Source organism: Penicillium macrosclerotiorum (assembly GCF_028827735.1).
Source record: "Penicillium macrosclerotiorum strain IBT 26536 chromosome Unknown utg000008l_segment0_segment0, whole genome shotgun sequence".
Lineage (NCBI taxonomy): Eukaryota > Fungi > Ascomycota > Eurotiomycetes > Eurotiales > Aspergillaceae > Penicillium > Penicillium macrosclerotiorum.
This window is the reverse complement of record NW_026643087.1, coordinates 1248841-1267005: the sequence shown is the minus strand read 5'-3', so window position 1 is coordinate 1267005 and position 18165 is coordinate 1248841. Positions and strand designations below refer to the sequence as shown.

At 53.5% G+C, this 18165-nt stretch overlaps 5 protein-coding genes across 5 annotated transcripts; 2 read left to right on the top strand and 3 right to left on the bottom strand.

Annotated features, from left to right (window-relative positions):
• Positions 1-938: 938 nt before the first annotated feature.
• On the bottom strand, positions 939-2006 carry N7462_008660 (inositol monophosphatase family protein; the record flags this gene model as incomplete). The annotated part of the gene is made up of 1 exon (XM_057080375.1): positions 939-2006. The coding sequence occupies one exon, from the start codon at positions 2004-2006 to the stop codon at positions 939-941; it is 1068 nt and encodes a 355-aa protein (XP_056930703.1).
• A 509-nt stretch (positions 2007-2515) lies between these two features.
• On the bottom strand, positions 2516-4030 carry N7462_008659 (uncharacterized protein; the record flags this gene model as incomplete). Its single annotated transcript, XM_057080374.1, has 5 exons — positions 2516-2588; positions 2706-2996; positions 3058-3153; positions 3226-3813; positions 3888-4030. The coding sequence occupies 5 exons, from the start codon at positions 4028-4030 to the stop codon at positions 2516-2518; spliced, it is 1191 nt and encodes a 396-aa protein (XP_056930702.1).
• Positions 4031-6225: 2195 nt separating this feature from the next.
• On the bottom strand, positions 6226-7557 carry lap1 (putative aminopeptidase; the record flags this gene model as incomplete). Its single annotated transcript, XM_057080373.1, has 3 exons — positions 6226-6459; positions 6539-7285; positions 7372-7557. The coding sequence occupies 3 exons, from the start codon at positions 7555-7557 to the stop codon at positions 6226-6228; spliced, it is 1167 nt and encodes a 388-aa protein (XP_056930701.1).
• Positions 7558-8654: 1097 nt separating this feature from the next.
• N7462_008657 (uncharacterized protein) lies at positions 8655-9927 on the top strand (the record flags this gene model as incomplete). Its single annotated transcript, XM_057080372.1, has 4 exons — positions 8655-8866; positions 8905-8972; positions 9134-9653; positions 9717-9927. 4 exons carry the CDS (start codon positions 8655-8657, stop codon positions 9925-9927), a joined length of 1011 nt encoding a protein of 336 aa, XP_056930700.1.
• A 3459-nt stretch (positions 9928-13386) lies between these two features.
• N7462_008656 (uncharacterized protein) lies at positions 13387-14924 on the top strand (the record flags this gene model as incomplete). The annotated part of the gene is made up of 2 exons (XM_057080371.1): positions 13387-14447; positions 14750-14924. The coding sequence occupies 2 exons, from the start codon at positions 13387-13389 to the stop codon at positions 14922-14924; spliced, it is 1236 nt and encodes a 411-aa protein (XP_056930699.1).
• Positions 14925-18165: the final 3241 nt, after the last annotated feature.

The following is an 18165-nucleotide window of genomic DNA, read 5'->3' as shown; positions in this document are numbered from 1 at the left end:
AGCCAGGAATCAGACTTCCCGGATCTTCGACAAGAAGGGAGGGGCGAAGCTACAATAGAAAAAAAAAAAAAAAAAAAAAAAAGGCAGCAAGCACACTGCGCAGGGGGGAACGTCCCATGCGCGGAACTTGAACGGCACAACCGGCCGAGACTCGTCGATCTAAGTGCACGGTCCGCCCGGCGAAGATCAAACCTGGGGAAATCCACAGAAAGAGAAACATAGAGGGCGCGACTTGCCTGGAACTGGCACGCCATCGGAACTCCGCTTGGAAAGAACAGAGTACAACGCTCATTGTACAACATGGGGACATCGATCGAATCTCAATAGCCGTATGGTAACGGAAATCCAAAGCCGTCTCAATATCCAGTCGCTGAATACGTGAACAAATAAAGCAACCCGATAGGCTTGGCAGTGTCTGAGAGCAAACGTGCGGACTTGCCTGGCCCCGTCAGCAAAAGCCCAAACGAGGAACCCCGGCGAACTGTGCGGGGCAAGGGGGGAGGCCATGGCTGAAGCTAAAACAAAACCCAAATGTACTTGGACATACGACGACATACGCGGACTCACAATACAGGAGAACTGAAAGGAAGAGCTCGGACGCTCCAACACTGACCTTGGCCAGTTCATTGTATTTCATAGTAAGGTTGTGTGGTTAGATGTTATTTGACCTATTATGTTGATATGAGGCAGAACGTATCAGGGGTCCACACCGGCCTGACGTTCAGGTAGGGTAGATATACTCGAGCCCCCCAGATCGATCGAGATTAAGCCTGTATACATGATCCGGCAGTACTGGGGATGGAGACGCCCCCTCGTACAATGCGGGGGTGGGCATGTACCAGAAGGATTCTGAAAGCAGTCTGGCCCTGCTCGATGAATGCTTTTCGTTTCCTTCCTCTATTTTCGGTAAAAATCGCACCCATGACTGATGCCTTGTTTTACCGTGTCTGTCTTACAATCCGAACCGCCTCCACGATCTGAGCATGAATCGATACCGGCGCCACAATCATGCCATGGCAATCCGCTAACGTCCGCCCCAGTCCACAATCCACTGGCCGGCCTTCGAGATCTGTCACCGCACAGCCCAGCTCCTGCACCAGTAACATCCCGCCCGCATGGTCCCAGATCTTCGACCGATAGTCCTCGCTGCGCGGCACCTTGATGAACGCGTTGCAGCCGCCACGCACTGCAATCGCGATATACCGCATCTGCGCCGACCAGAGATCCACCGGGTTCGGCCATGGACAGCCCAGCTGCGCGGCCACCCGGCCATGGCATTCCAGGTCATGCGAACTCGCGGCACGAGTATCCACGAAGCGCACCGCGCTCGCGTCGACGACCTGTTCGACCGCGACGAGGGGCTTGCTCGGGAGGAGCTGGCCGGGACCCATCGGACGGATGGTCACGCCCTGGCCGGCCACGGCGGCGAGCATCTGACCGAGGCCGTCGCGGTCGACAGTCTCTTCGGAGACAGGGCCCTCGTCAAGGCGCAGGTTCGGACACCCGAGCACACCGAGTCTCTGTGTGCCGTCCTCCACGAGCGCCAGACACACCGCGTACTGCTGGCCCTGCATGAATGTGGCCGTGCCATCGACGGGGTCGAGGGTCCAGACGCGCCCGGTACGGCCGCAGCGGCCCTTGGCGCCTAGGTCGATCAGGTCAAGCATCTCGTCCCGGGTGCGTGGTGTATAGAGGAGGGCTTCGCTGGCTTCATCGTCGAGGTGCACTGTCGTCGCCAGTTCCCAGGTTCGTTCGAGGAGGGTGGGGTTCTCGCGGAGGGCGGTGGAGTCTTCTTCGCCGATGATGTCGTCGTCTGGGAAGGTGTTGTGGATAGCAGCGATGATCGAGGCTTGCGCGGCGAAGTCGGCGATGGTCACTGGGGTTGCATCGATCTTGTCGAAGGAGCCCTTGTCTACGGCGGACAGCAATTGCTTCGTTAATAGGGCGGCCCGCTGGACAGCAAGGCTCGCGAGGTGGAGCTCTTTGGCGTAGGAATGAGAGCTCATCGTCCAAGATTGTGGGTTCCGAGGCAATTGTACTGGTGGTGAGCTTGTCTCCCTGTTGCAAGAGGGAAGGGGAAGGAGAGGGTGGGGGTTGAATGTCCAGGTGGGTGCGCGAGCAGGCTCGCTGAATCCAGAGGTGATAGTATGTGGCGGCTGGTGACGGTGTGAACCGCAATTCCAAAAATATATTTCTTGTTGCAGATCATTTCGGTGTCACGACGTCGATCACGTGGGCTACCGAAGATCATATTTATAGACCAAGGAAGAAGATACATTATAGACAGAGGGAAAAGGAAAATAGGAAAATATAGCAGATTATGAGATCCTTAATTGACTGCAAGATATGCTGTGATTGCTAATACCAGAATGGCCGTTGCTCCGAAGAACAACCTTGTCCGTCATGCATCAACCACGCCCTACCTACCACTCATCACTGCTCGCAAGACTTCACACTTTCCAAGTCCCACGGTCCCTAGCCAGATAACGCGTTGCTTTTGCTAAAAGAAAACTACCTAGTAGAAGCGATAAACCTGCAAAAATCTGTAATCCTGAGTAATCGTCCTGTTGTAGGTCACGAATAGCGCCCTGGGTCGGCAGACCAGTTAAGCAACTACCAGGGTCAGTTGAAGCACCAGGATGCATGCATGAAGTAGAGTCGCAGTGGAACACAGGTAACAAATTTCATCTGTTGGCTATACGCACCTCGATGAGATCACGAATTGAAAGGTTCCCAGTCGCTGTCCCAAGGTCTCGAGTTTACCAAGTTTGGCAACACAGGGCATAAAGAGCGCAACAATGGCACCACTCACGAAGCCATATATTAACGAGAAGACAATCAAACCAGAAGGCGATACGTGGTAATTGAATGGGAGCCATAAAGTGAGAATGGCGATTCCAGACGCAAAGGAACTGGCAGTAAATGTGTTAAAATGACCGAACTTGTCAGCAAGGAAGGGAGGAAGCGTTCGACCGGGGATAGATGTTGCACAGTAGCTAAAGTTAGCTTCTCTATTTGGAATAAGACGTAAACAAAAGTATATCTAGTCGGCCTTACTTGATCATCGAAACCAAATATAAAGTTAAGCTAGACGGGAAGCGTTGCTTGACCGCCATAGTCGAGATGTAGTTGTACGGTGCCCACATGGTCCACCTGTTTGAGAGAAGCGGATCAGTATTTCACATGGATTATGGCATACATAACAAATTAACCTGGTGAACCCACAGTGTAAACCAGACGCCGACAGTATAGAAAGCAAATTCATTTTGCCTGAAGAGCTTCGCATCAAACCACTTCACGTCGCGGTCCCATTTTTTGCGAGGCAGCCGAGCTTTGGTCAAGAGACAAGCAATCACCAGCAAAATACCGACCAGCAGAGCTGCGTAACGGGCTGCATTTGCAAAGCCGACAAGCTGAATCATGCGATCCATGAAGATAGGGAAGATGACGCCTCCGAGACTACTGCCTGTGCTGGTGATGCCCATGGCCAGTCCTCGTCGCCGAACAAACCATTGGCCCACAGAAAGGGAACCCGCAAGGAAAAGACCCCCGCTTCCAATTCCAAATAATAGCCCCTGCGCAAGAAGAATCTGGTAGTATTCATGTGCAAGACTGGTCATACAAAGCGACAACACGCAGCATACACTGCAGGGATACAGAATCGGCGAAGCTCCGTAGGTGTCGAAGATGCGACCGTAAATTGGACCTAAGGCTAGCACGAGACATAATTGGACGGCAGATATCCAAGATATGCTTGACGGTGAGTAGCCTTTTAGTATTGTCTCTTCGTAGGTCTTTTGAAAAACACCCATACTGTAGATGATCAGTTTATTAGCCTGGGTGGTACTTACTCTAGTCGTTTGGCGGGGAGGTTAAAATAGACTCACGAGTTCAAGAACCCAAAACTACAGAACATGCATAAGAAGGAGCCGAGGAGGCATAGCCAGCCGCGGATGCCTTCTTCTGGGGGCAGGTGGCTAGGATCCGAAGGAGCTGGTGTGGTGTGTTCTTTCGCAGGTGCTCTGCTCATTGTCAAAGAATGACAAGCATTAAGATAAATTGAATTTACTTTGGAAATTCAATAACGCGATGGCTCTATCTAGTCCTCCTACTCTACAGAGTGAATCTCAAGGCTTATTTATAAAGCCTCTGGTCATGCCAACAGGCGAATTTGACCTAACAGCCTTGCTTTTTATTTGTCATTACCATGGAAGGTATATTGGTAGATCGAATCTTGATTTACTGGCCGTTGTACATTGCAACAACATAGATCGCTCGTGACTCTGTTCTGCATAGGACTCTGTTTGGATTAGGCGATAAACTTTCTCAATTGTCCCATTTCGGGCATTGCCGGCATGCCCTTGATGGAAATTGTAGTCTAGAACAACCCACCCGATGACCTGGGGCTATCAGTTCTTCCAATCGTAGTATCTGAAGATAATTTGATGATTAACAGTCTATGCAACATAGAACTTGCTCGGTTCATGCGTAAGACAGGAAGAAGAAGCATGACTAGACCCTGCCGTGCGGTATATGTCGTGCGCTGTGCTCTTCGGCAATGGAGAAGACCATGGACTCGGGACAGGGGAGAAATTGAACGGAGTCACCGACTTCCCGGTTATCAAGTGGCGTGGATGATAGCATTATGATGGTACCAGTCTTGATGCCGTAAAACGCTATGCCTATCTCGATCGCCTGGGACCAATAGCAAGGTCGCCTGTGCTACTCTAGGACCCTATCCTAAGCACGAGTCTATCGATCACAGCTCGCTCGCCTTTGTAAATGTGCACTCAGATTGTTATACATGATTTATGCAACAGGTGAATTGATCATCGACCTGATAGTGATCATTGACGCAACATCAGCTTTGAAAGAGTTAGATAGGCTCATTGATATGGAGACTCCTTGCATCACAGGTCCTATCCCAACAAAAACCGCAATATGCGCTATGTAAAAGCCGAAGCAGCTTGCTTGAATCAAGTAACGAAATGAATGTGGATACATGGTCGCACAAGGAATCAGAAGAGTAGGGTTTTGTTAATCACCGATAACGAGGTAACCGGTCTGCCGGAAACTATGTCGCTAAGGCAGTGGGATGCCACGGATTATTTTGCCGCGTGGCTTTTAATTGCTTCCACTCCAGGCATTATGCAAGAGAGCAGCTTGCGGAACATGGCGTTCTCTGTTGTACTTGCGTAAGTCTGGCGCTTGCCGACCTGTTGGCTCAAGCAGATTCTCTGGGAGTGTTGCATTGGCCTGCCAGAGCATCAGTGGAATTCTGTTCGCTTTATTCGCCGAATCGCAGGACGAGGTCTGCTGGGTCTTATTTTCGGACCAAACTTGGGGTTCGGCTATGTTGCAATCAGAGTATCTTATTACGATTAGATGGGCTCTTTCGGCAAAGCGAAAAAAAAAACAATGTATTATTTTGTGACTAGTCAGGCCTCCGGCAGTCATAATTTTCGGCATTACCTCTTCACTTGCCTGAAAAGCCAGAAGCTGACCCGTGGTATTGAGGTTTCAAACGATTGGCTTGATAGAAGATAATGTACATGGAAGAATTGCGAATCTCTATGATAACGATACGCAAAAGTATTGATTTACGGGGACGGGTCTTTCCATAATATGAAGCTACGACTAAAATTCCAGCCTGTGATCCAAGTCTCCGCGATCTGGAGTTGACCAGGCTGCATAAAATTCTCCTCTACTGCGTACATAGGACGGGGTATGAATGAGAATGACCGACTACGTGCCAGGAACATTAAATGGTAGTGAAAACATCAATGATCATGATTATTCTAGAATGGGCAAGACTCTTATTGCTATGCATTTTCATTGACTTCCCCATATCAAGAGTCCAGTTTCAAATTATGCAAGACGCGGAAGACAGGGATGCCAAGATCAATGATGAAAAAATTTAGATATCAGACCCACCAAGTCAGAGGGGCGAGGGTGAGGATTCAATTAGACTATAGTGGGTATAGGAATCTCTGGTGGGACGCGACCTAGCCCTGGCGCAAAAGGCAATGCAGCCTGGGGCGGCAATCGTCACTCGAGCTCGACCCCTTCCGCCTGGAGGGGCCCTCAAAAGACCGGACAAAAAAATAATGGAAAAAAAGGATGCCCATAGGTATATCTCGCAAAACGCCGAAACAGAAAACAGAACAGGAGGGAACGAAATAGGAAAAAACATCTTGGGAAGCCCGTGAGAGAATTAAATCGACATTAGAATGGTGCAAACGCCAGTTCGTAGGCGAACGCCAAGCTCATCTTGGCGTGTTGCAGCATGTGATCGAAGCTGAGGTACTTGATCTGGTCGTCGGTGGTGTGGATCTTCTTGTCTGAGTTCTCAAACTGAGATTCGATTACGAAGGCAGACGGGTAGCCGAAGCGGCTGGCGGAGGCGTGGTCGGAACAGGCGTAGCCGCACTTGGTCTCGACATAGGGGACATCACAGTACTGGTGAGACTGGTTAGCAATTCATCTTGTGTAAGGAGATCCAGGGGGTGGGAAATGGAATATAGAGAGAGAGACTTACGGTAGTAATCACCTCCTTAATGAACGTGGTGAGACCCTGGTCAACATAGTCGACAATGACTCCGACCGACTCCTTCTGGCCGGCGTCCAATGTACCCTGCACATAGCCCGTCATATCTTGCTGCAGCATGGCCTTGACTTGGCGCTGGGTTTTCTTGTACTGTGAGTAGACGGCTTGCGAGCCCAGCAGACCACCCTCCTCGGCGGAATACCAGTGGAACTCGATTGTGTTCTGAGCGTGACCCTGGGCAATAATTTCAGACCGCAGCAGGGCCCGAAGCGCTTCCAAAATGGTGACGGTACCACTGCCGTCGTCGTCGGCCCCGGGCGCTGCCAAAATGGAGGGGAGGAAAAGATTGATGCTATCCTGATGGGCACCCAGCACAACGGTATTGTTGGTCTGGCCGGGAACGCGTGCGATAATGCTGAACTGGCCCCACGGGTGGTCGAAGCGCTGGACAGTTGCCCCGTATTCGGCAGCACCCGAGTCGTGGACGACCTGAGTAACCTGGCCAAACAGCCACTCGGCGGATTCGATGCCAGTTTGAGACTTGTAGTAGCGAGTATGGAAGGACGTAAAGTCCTCCAGGTTCTGCCTCATGTTGCTCTTGGACAAGTCGCTGGTCAGCGGCTCGACCTCCTGCACGTGCTTCATCTCGACGGGATAGCGAACGACGCGAGTGGTGTGGAGCGCGCCATAGGAGCCAGATTGGAACTCATCAGTGACATCAATGAAGTTAACGCCGTCCTGTGGAGAGGGAAAGCGCACATTGGCGGTCAGTCGACTGGGAACATGCATGTAGATTGGGATGTCAACGGGCCTGGGAGACTCACTAATTTCAACGCCCACTTCTCCTCTTCGGTCACCCATCGGGTTTGATAGGGCGCCAATTCAATCAACCACTTGGCTTGCTGCGTATTCTGAACGATCGACGGGCCGAGTGGTGCCTGTTGAGGAATGATCGCAGCCAAAACAGTTGAGGCGGTGGCGCTGAGCGCGACCGAGGTGGAGAACTTCATGGTGTATAGGGACACGGACGAGGAAAGATGCAGCTCTGAAGCTCCAGCTCACGGGGTGTGTCAGGGTTTTGTAGGTGGAGAATCAGGGTGTAGGCCCGAAGGTTCAGAGGGTTGCAAGAGTACAGCCGCAAGGCTTTGGGGGCCATCGCGGGTCAGGCTGCCCTTGGCCCCTTTCGGCCCCGCGCTAACTCGAACCCGCTGAGGAATTTATTAATAACCGGCGGCTATGTAAGTCCGAGGGGGGTCACTCAGGTACCTGTATCGCCCAGGAACCAGTGATACATCAACTATGCTATCCCTTGTTCTCCGGCAGGCCTCGCTTCTCTCCCTCCCCCCCTCGGCCCCCAAGGGTTGAAGACCCTACACTTTCCTCAACCCTCCGACCTCAAAGGAGTCATCCTGTATCACCTCGGACCGTCCTGTCTCCTCGCGCGGGGATTGGAGAGTGGAGTCGGGTAGCTCCACTTCGTCTGGGACGTGACTCACTGCCCTGCGGAGATAAGCCAACCTCGGGTTCGTCGGAAGGAGCGATAGAGAACATGATCAAAAAACACCGCCGCAGGTCAGAGGGGGCGCGAGGCTTAGACCGGTTCCAGATTCGCATTCGTTCCCGTTTTCTCGCTAGTGGTCCACGGATCGTGGGGTCCATAAACCAGGTCTCCGGTGTTTATCAGGCCCAGTCATTCGAAAGATCATATTGAGTGAGAGAGTCCACCAGTGAGAGTGTCGGACTGGGTCCAACGGGGGACGTTCAGCCCTGGTCGATTGCCAAGATCCAATCTTGCCCAAACGGGCAAATAGGGCTAGGGCGGGCCCGCGACGGGTGACTGGCCCGCGTTCCACCAATCAGCGTCGCGTGCCAGTCTCGTGCAGTCGCGAGAGGGGGAAACGCGCTCTTTATCGTGATCGACCTTATCGACCTCCCTTCTCCTCCCGGATTCCCGGATTCCCTCATTCTTATCCCCCCGTGGCTCGTTGCTTGTTGGAGTATAGGAATTCTTCATATATATATATTCTTATTGGTGATCCTTTATAATGGCCATTCATCCCCGATTACGACCCCAGGCCTCCCCGGGAGCCTGTCGCCACAGCAGACCATGGCCATCTCCGCGTGGACCGAACAGGCCACTGCTTCATTGCAGGATCTTACCCTCTCGGACTCGACGACCGGCCGACATGCCACAACCACCCAGCCCCCGTCCAGCTTGCTCGGAGCGACCGTCGCTCTCTCCATTCCTCTCGACGACCAGCTCCCCGCGCCAGCACAACAAGTCAAGGTCCTCGGCCCGGCCGAGACTCGCCCCCAACCGTGAGCTTTCGCCGTCGCGAGCCCCTCCGGCGTGACAGTCTCAAGCGCCGCGAGGCCTTGCTCAAGGGTAAAGATGGAAGTCGGCGACGACAGCGCTGGGAAAATGGTATGCCGTTGCGCCCCCCCTCCCCTCCCTGCCTTATCGTGGAGGTCATGATGCCGGTCCTCACACCTGTCCCATGACGTTCCCCTCCCCCTGGGCTCGGATCCCATGACACGATGAGAGCGACTCGCTCAAATGAGACACGATGCTGATGAGCCCGCAAGACCGTTTGCTGCACAACCCGTGGGCGGAGCCCCCATCCCCGAATGACTGGGATATCAAGCCTACATATCCCCGCCACGATCCGATGCCCTACTATCTCGCGCCGCTGTGGGACGTTCACTACGCCAAAATGGCCGACCATCAGTCTGCTCGCAAGAACGCAAAGACCCCCAGCCCCAAACACCGTGTTCCCAAAGAGCTCCGACTGAAACTGAAGCACGCCCGTGCCGCGCGCGGCATGCTCCAGGACCTGGAAGACGAGATCCGGCTCTTTATTTGTAAGTGGAACGAGAAGCAGCTGTACCTCCAGTCGGAGGGCCTGCAGGATGCACCTGAAGTATCGGCCAGCGAGGACTCAGAAGACGAGATTGTCTTTGTCGGGCGGAACGGTCAAATGCATGACTCGCCGGAGCGGAAGCGAAAGCTCCAGCAGCTGCGGGACGAGATGAGTTCACACCACGAGCGGGATGGTGAGAAGATGGTGTTTGAGAGTCTCGTCGAGGACCGGGCAGCCGGGTTTGGGTGAGTTTCTCGAGTGCTCTCTTCTGCATGTTTTATCCAAATCAAGCACTAACCCTGCTTCAGTCGTTGGCTAGTGCACTCTATCGCCTCCTATTACGGGCTTCATACCTGGTCCGTCACTGTCGGGAACCCTGCCCGCCGAGAAGCCTATGTTGGATTCCGACCTCCCGCACCAGGGACCCGAGTTGGACTCATCACCCATCCCACCTGCCGTGCGGAGGAGTTGATCAAGCCTGGCGAGGAGCTGCCCCAACCTCTTTATGCACAGGTTTAAGAGGATGTCTTGACCGGCTTCCCCTCGTTTTCTTCGAGTTTCTCACTCGGCACTCCCCAGTCTGAGTGCGTACTAGAATGGATAGAATATAGCGGGTCTTTTCTTCTATACAGGAGGACACTGTCGAGGTCTCCGTTGGGCTGATCGCCATATAATTCTAGATGAGATTCATCTTGTGTTCGAGTCCGGTCCTGGTTCTGGGGTTGATTCGTTGATATGTTAATTACGTTTATACACATATACGTGCGAGACTTGTTCTTGTTCTCCCTTGGGATACCAGATTATCAGATTGCGGTTTCCGTGACTCATAATATGCATGGGCAAGAAATTTATAGAGACGATTGTCCCTGCCGAGGTCCGCTCCGGAATTGAAGTCACCGCGTGCCCAATTCCGTCACTTGCCCGTAGCGGTCAGTTGGCCAACTCTAGCCAGGCGGTTTCGGGATGGATTACGGTTCCATCCTGAATAACCTCGTCTCAACAAATACTCTCTGATCATCCATCAGATCAAACCCGTTGAATCGGGGGATTCCTCCTACCTCGGTGGCCCCATGTCTCCATCAGATCTGCAGTCAAAGCCGTCCGTGCACCTGGATCTGACGATCCATGTCGTCACTCATCCCCCACCGATGAGACAGAAGTGTTTCCAGAGGCGCTCAATATATTTGATTCAGGAATGACACCGTCTTAATGGTCTCGAACCGCTGTGGTCTTTATATCCTTCCCCTGACTGACGTGTCTACGACCGAGATAGTTCACTGGGGCTCCTGATGCTATCCTCGTCATGCGGATTCTTCTCCACATGGGGTTCGCTTCATGTTCATGACACGGGGCAACCCGATCCCGTGCACGTGCTGTCAGGGGCATAGGGTTCTCCCTGTCTACTGGGGTACTTGCAACCGGCCTCTTTTCTCCTAAGTCAGTCGGAAATTTAGTTTATTTGCAAAATATCATGTCGGCTATCGGCTGTCGATCCGCGAGGCCATCTCGTGTTGAAGGTCTGTTGTCGCATGACAAGAACAGGCGCAGGCGCAGGCGCAGTCTGGCCAGCAGCGAAGGTCGTAATTGCCCAGGACGCATGCTAAAACTCTGATAGTGCATCTAGTATATCAGGTCTACCCTGGAGTGGTTTCCCCAGTGAATGGACGTCCTTGTTAGAACCTAGGCAACTGGCAAGATCGGTTCCGGACCGGACCGCGGGTCCACCGGCTCCAGCATGACGTTCTCCGCGGTTGACGGGCTGGACGTGACGACTACCTCCCGCACGAAAGGCATGAATAACACGAAAACGCCCGATGTAAAGCTCGCCGAGGACCGGCGACCTTGCTGGTCTCCCACACTTCGTCATCATCTCTTGACCCCAGTCTCGAGTGACTGTCCACATTCGGTTTCTCTTCTCGAAGCCCGAGCGCCGATCAGACCCTGACCCAATCCGTGAACCCAACATACCCAAAACAAGGCCTCGGGACAGTCGCCTGGTCTTGGTCGCGAGCCTATCACCACATCGCCGACCCCTTCTCGAGTGTCTAGACTCCGCCGACGCCTGCCCTTCCCCGGCCCCGCGCACGCTGACTGGCTCTGGGTGGTGCAGGCCCCGGCGGGCAAGGAGGGGGAGCGGCGACGAATCGGGGGCCGACACACCGCCCAAGCCCACGCCCTCGAGGCCCGTCCACCCCCTCTCGGTCGTGATTCTTCAGGCGGAGTACTTTGGTGGGGACATGGTCGTTTTTATCCATAGAGTCCTATAGGTTCCATTTGGAGGGGAAAGACAGCACTGGCGAGGCAAGTGGGTAGGAGGAGAATGGACAATGCCCTTCCGGTGCTGGTTTTTTGTTTTCCTGTCTTCTTCTCTGGGCGATTCGTGGGACGGTGCAGCCCGATATGGGGCTGTACGACGCGAGGATGTGCTGGTTTGTGGTGGTTGAGGGTCCAGCTCGATTGGAGGGCTGATCAGATGTAATAGAGCAGTGGAACATATTGTCGAGCATAGCAGGATATGGCGAAGATAGGTGGGAATCATGCCCCGGCCATCGGAGGGCGGGAATTAGAGCTAGAGTAGAGTACTCAGGATGCGAAGTATATACCGAGCCGAGTATACTTCGGAAATCCAGGATACGACCTATATCACGCTCGAGCCATAAAGTATTGGAGCACAAGAGCGCCCGAAGCTTATGCCGCGCATCGTCCTGAAGTATCCGCGATGTACCCAAAACACCGCGTCCCTAAACAGGTACCCAACAACCTATTTCGGGTACCGAATCCTCATGCTCTTCCTGCTCCTGCATCATCCACATCCACCATTCAACATTCAGGGCGATCCTGTCTTCTCGCTCAAACCCTCCTTCTCGCACACTCTCTCCTCGCAATTTCTGCACCCCGCCCCTCCAAACCCAGATGACGCGCTGCATTCCTTGTTCCATTCCAAGCTTCTAAAGTCGTGGGGTTCGCTTCTCCCCTTCTAGCTCCTACCCAGCATCAGGGATCGGGGCAAGTCTGACACGTCCAGCCCGTTTGCCCACATTCTATGTTCCCGGTCATTTCGTTTTTCCTTTTCATTTAATTTCTTTTTTCTCTTCCCAGCTTGATATTGGTGACACCAGTGCATAAGGCGGAAGGCGGCCCCTGCTCGTGTGTCTCTACTACCAAAAGGCCATTTCTCGGAAGAATAGTCTGACCACTGGGCCCCAGACAGGCGAACCAGTTCATCAACTTAAGAGACAACTCTTTCTTCAGCGGATATAGTATATCCTATATCCTCTCTTTTCTTTCCCTTTGCTGGCCCCGAGGAATCTTCGATCCCTGCTCCTCGCCAGCATCTTCTCGGGTTCCCGAGAATCACCGTCAGCATTCTATCTGTCATATGATTGTTGACCAGGGCCCTAGACGCCTGTTCTCCTCGACTTCCCGATATCTTCCTCCTTTCCCCTGGATCACATCCAATCGAAAAGGAACGCAAGAACAAAATCAAACGATCCTCGACCGGCATTTCTGAGAACGTGGGGTGATCGGTGGCCGTTGACGTTCTATCCCTTCGAACATCTGGATACTACCCCATTCCTTCCATACCGTCACTGCGTCATGGGAATTTGGCTACGCCTTCCTAGAATCATTGACTGATTTATCTCAATTGAACCGGCTCGATTTAATTTTTTGCCAAATCGACGGACAGAGACCTGGCTTCCCGATCGTCTGAAACGTGATCTCATCTGACCATCGTGCCGTCAGTTCGACCGCAAATCCTCCCTTGTGGGGATCGTGATCCTTCATCCTCAACTTTGGGTATACACATTTCTGTTCTTCAATATCAACTCGGTCGATCACGATCAGTTCCGACTCTCGACCGAGTACTTACATTTCCACCTTCCTCACAAAGCTTCTCAGACCTCCCTTTACTCACCCGCAAACTCATAACATCCTTTAAACCCCCCCCCCCCCCCCCCCCCCCCAATCCTATACATCATGGGTTCCTATAAAGCCCGCCAAGACCGCTCAGGAAGCGGCGGCAGTTCTAGCTCCACCGAAACAGATGCTTCAGGGCACTCAAAAAGCACAGCACCTACCGTGTTCAGTGAACACACCGTGGCCGGGCCCAAATATCAGGACTGGCCTGGATTCGAGTACATCGAGGAACCGGAGGCGTATATCGATGAGCTTGACACCCCCGACGACCCAGACCCTCGCGACTCGGTGTCAACCTACGCCTCAACCACCCGCTCGACCACCAAAGTTGCCCCGGAGGAGCCACGTTACGAAGTCGATGACCGGCAAGAAAACTTCATGACGGATGCCCTCGCGTCAACACCGGCATCATTTGCAGGGCTCTTCCCCTCATCGAGGCGGCTGCTTATTCGCCACGACGACGCTACTCTCGACGGCAACATGAATCTGCGTGTTGACACAGTTGTACCCTGCCGCGACGGCTACCAACAGGACGTGATCCTATTCCACCTGCGCATGCACGACTTGTTCTCACGGCGCTTCTCCCTGCGCCGCTACTGCCGGGACTCCGGCCGAGAAGTATGCCACTCTACGCGCCGCGAAGCCGGCGCCTCACAAGACCGTCGCCCGGTTTTCCGCCGTTCCTGGAGCAGTATGCTTGCCAGTCTACGGCCAGGCTCGAGTGGTGGCGACGTAAATGTCGAGCCGAGCACAACGCCGCGGGCCGGTGACCCAGATGACGAAGGCGAGCGCACACTAGGCGACACCATGCTGCTCGAGTTCTCAAACTATGCGCATGTCGAGGTGAAGCGGCGCGGGCCCGGCGCGACCAAGCGCTATGAGTATGAGTACTGGGGTTCGCGCTACCAATGGCGGCGCGAGTTCCGGCGCGAAGGCGACCTGCGCGAGGTGTCATACTACCTAGTGGACACACGGACGTCGCGCACCATCGCCCACCTGGTGCCGGATATCCTGACGCCGCTGGAGGCAGTCGAGGAAGAGAGCAAGGGCGGCTGGGTACCGCCGTCTTCGCTGTGGATCAACGACCCCTCCGTGTACGAGCGGATGCCCGACGTTGCCGAGTAAGTCCCACCTTCCCTCCGATGGCGCGGCGCGCTCTATCTTTTTGTGTCTTTTTGTCTATACCCTGGCATTGTTGCACTTAGTTCTCCTCCCTTCCCTCCCTAATCCCCCCGGCTCGCGTTGGGCCGTCTGCTCTCTCGCTTCTTTACCTGGGGCTCGGGGATCTCGGTTGGGTTGCGCGACGCCGTTGGGGGCGCACCGCGCTACGCCGGTCTCCCCTCCCCTCTCCTATCACTTTCATCACTTGCATTATTCCTAGCTGCAGGGCGATAGTGAGGCTAACGAAGCGGTTCACATCTAGCGTGATTGTCGCAACCGGGCTGGCCACCCTAGTGGACGACTGCATCCGCCGGCGCTGGCACCACGATCGTCGACCGTGGAACCTCCCCGCACGATCCTCCTTCACACGCAGCCTGGAGCGCATGGGCCCGCGCCGCCTGATCGGCGAAGTCCTTCAACGCCGCGGATCCGCCTAGGGACCGTTATGCGTTATGTGATTTACCCGGGCGCGGGGCAGGCATGGTATTTTTGTTTTTGTTTTTCTCTTTTCTTCTGACGGCACCGATCCCGAACGAATCGCCCAATGGCCCCTGCTGCATTGATGCGTGGCCAGGGGAGGAGAAAACGAAATGAACAGCGTAACAGCGTCGATCCTCGGCATTCGAGACTTCAGGCCCCTGCTGCTCTGGGGCCAGTATGTGTTATCATGAGACCTATGAGTTGGCTGACTAGTTTCTGCATTTTCTAAATTTGGGTCAAATTTTTCCTTTTCTTTTCTTTTTCGTTTTGGGAGAATTTAGTCTGGTTGGGCCTTGGAGCTGCATCTGCATCTGCGTTCTGGATGATCCCTTTTGACGACAGGTTTACGTGACAAAGAATCTTGTTCTATTTTTGGTTCCTTGGCCTCGGGGGTTGCTTTATTTTCTTTTTGACTTTGGTTCCTCTTTCTCCATGACGCTGTACCCAACCCTGGCTCGCAGAATCTGGGCATGTGGCTGGCGGTGCTGTGCCCCTTTGATCCCCGAACCCGGCTATAGTTCATGCCATGTGGTTGGGTGATAATGCATCAGAGATCTAGAGCGTGGGAAACGTGGTGCCTGGGCATCTCTGGGGGTGTCGTGGCTTCTTGACAACGACGCAATTGCACCCCGGCTATAGCTGTATAAATTGGCGGCTCGGGGACGGCCAGTGCAGAGGGGACTAGGGTTTGTGTTGTCCATTTAGCTTGTGTTTCGTGGTATCTGCATCTGGGAATATGGACGACAGGTGGAGTTCCTTCCGTTTCTCTATTTTTCATGGTGTTATTTTTTTTTTCTTTGGCTCCACCGTTCTGGATAGGAGGCGCTGTGTTGTTTTCTCACCCTCCTAACCCTCTTTCTTCCCCTTTCTCTCCGTGTCCTTATCCGCAGGCTTTTTGTTAATACACATTTTGGGAATTGATCCTAGTTTCTTTCTTCTTTTCCTTTTTCTTATGCCCTCACAGTGATCTAGGTATTTCTGGGACGCCTGGAGACGTGCGTGTACATACATATGGCATTGTTGTCCTGCGCTGCTCTACTGCCGATGCGGTCGCTACGACTTGACCGCTGCTTCTTGCTGTGCTTTCTGGCTTTCCTTGTCCTGGACATCCTGGCCGAGGATGTATGTGTGATGTGTTATTTGAGAGATGACTTGATTTTGATGCTTGCATTGGCTACTGGGTGCATTGGGGGAGGGGGGGTTGTGTACACCGACTCAAAACAGCAGTATTCTAGGTTCAGAATGAAGATGTCGGTCTGCATCGATCCAGGTGACGCACTGAACCACGTGAGAGCTATAGACACATTGTGGTAGAGAGAGACCAAGAGAAGAGCAATAGGTCTATGTGGAGTACTCCGTACTGTGTGATCAAACGGGAAACGCAAGCGCCTGGCTGAGACTGGGTCTAGTTCCTGGTAGTTCCTAGCTAGAGCTACGGGGCGGGTGGAACGACCTCATGTCAGTAATGCGGAGCTCGGGGAGATGATCGCTTGGGGGAACGATTGGATGGGAATGAATCTTTTTGTCGGGGCTAAAGGGACTTCTGGCTTTACCACCCGGAGTCTTTTTTTTTTTTTCTATATTTTGTTTCGTCAGGATATACATGCATTTTCCGGACTGACGAGCCCAAGCTTCAGCTCGGGCTTGGGCCGGAGCTGCCTTGGGGCCTTAGGGGCTTAATGGGGGAGTTCGCTGGCCCGGGGACACATTCCTCGGGGAGAAGGGAGGGGGCACATTAAGGTAAGCTTGTGCGGGGCATGGGCGGACTCGGGCGCTTGTCGGGGGGCGAGCTGAACCGGCCGAGGCCAGACCAGCAGCAAACACCCCTCCCCGATCGTCGGCTGTTTTCGCGTCACCATGAGCACGACGCTATGTTTAGCCGCATTGCTAAGGACATGGGAACCACGGCACCATGACTTGCTTCTTCTCGGCTCTTTGCCTGTTGGAGGGAACCCAAACAGAAGGGAGGGGGGGGGGGGGAGGGAATCAGAGTGCTTCCCCTAGCGATGTATGTATGCCCAACCCCGGGGCCAGAGGGAAGCGGCGAATCACGCCCGTCTCTTCCGACTGGAACCGTAGGAACTTGTGTAATGGCTCGTTGATAGATGCTGGATGCTGCACGAGGAAAAAAAATCATTGAGATGCAGGGTCAGGGTTGTCAGCGTTGCGAGGCGAAAAGAGAAACCCTGGTCCGGGTGGCAGGCTGAACGAGTAGGGCGACATGACTGATAGGGTGGTTCCGAGGGAGGAGCTAAGGAAGTTCCTGACCCTGTTTGGGGCGGAATTTCATACAGTAGGCAGTTGAAACTAGAATGATTCTACGATTGCTTGCTGGTCCCTGCTTCTCTTTTGAGTGAGCTACTGCGAACTGTTAACAGCTGGCAACGCCCACAACTCCCAAGTGGTTCACGAGTCCTGCAGCGATGGGAGGCGGAGGCAGCATCTTGACTGTGGAGGTCCAAATCCCGACTAGAAACACTCAAATGATCCTATGCAAGTCAAAAAAAAAAAAAAAAAAAAAAAAAAAAAAACCCCAAAAACACAGGGAAATTCCAAAAAAAATACTACCTGAAAGAGGTCGCAAAGCGAAATCTCTGAATGATTGTGATCTCATCCATTCTCCATTTGATGCGTTGGCATCAGAATTGCTAGACTTCCAGCCCAACCTCCGTGGGCTCGGGAGGTCTGTGGTGATGATGGTAGTATAGCATCGGAAAAGGGAACCCTAAGTTCTATTTTCATACTTCATATGCCAGTAACTGTACTTCGGTACTTTGGGCAGCTCTCGACAGGAAAAGGCAGAAGGACAGTGGTAAAGAATAATGCTTTCCCGGCAGAAAGTGGTGGGGAGGGAGGGGCACTAGCCCTACCTGCCCGCACTTTGGGCACAGATCGTCCGAGGTCCGGCCAACTCTTCACCCACACTCGCAATGGTGCTTGTCGACCCCATCTATACCTCATATCTCATGGGCTGCTACAGGGGTTTGTTCCAGAAGGTGTTCCGCCGATGTGGTTGTTCATGCGCGCACTAACCTCACTCATCTAGCCTCAGGCGCACATCCCGGGCCTCCCGTACCTCACACTAACCTGACGTACCTCTTGCGCATCGCACTCCCCTAGCTCTTCTGACGCCCCTAACGCCCCTTAGCGGGGATTCAATCTTATGCCTGGTCGATGAGGCAGGGATGGGGCTCCGAG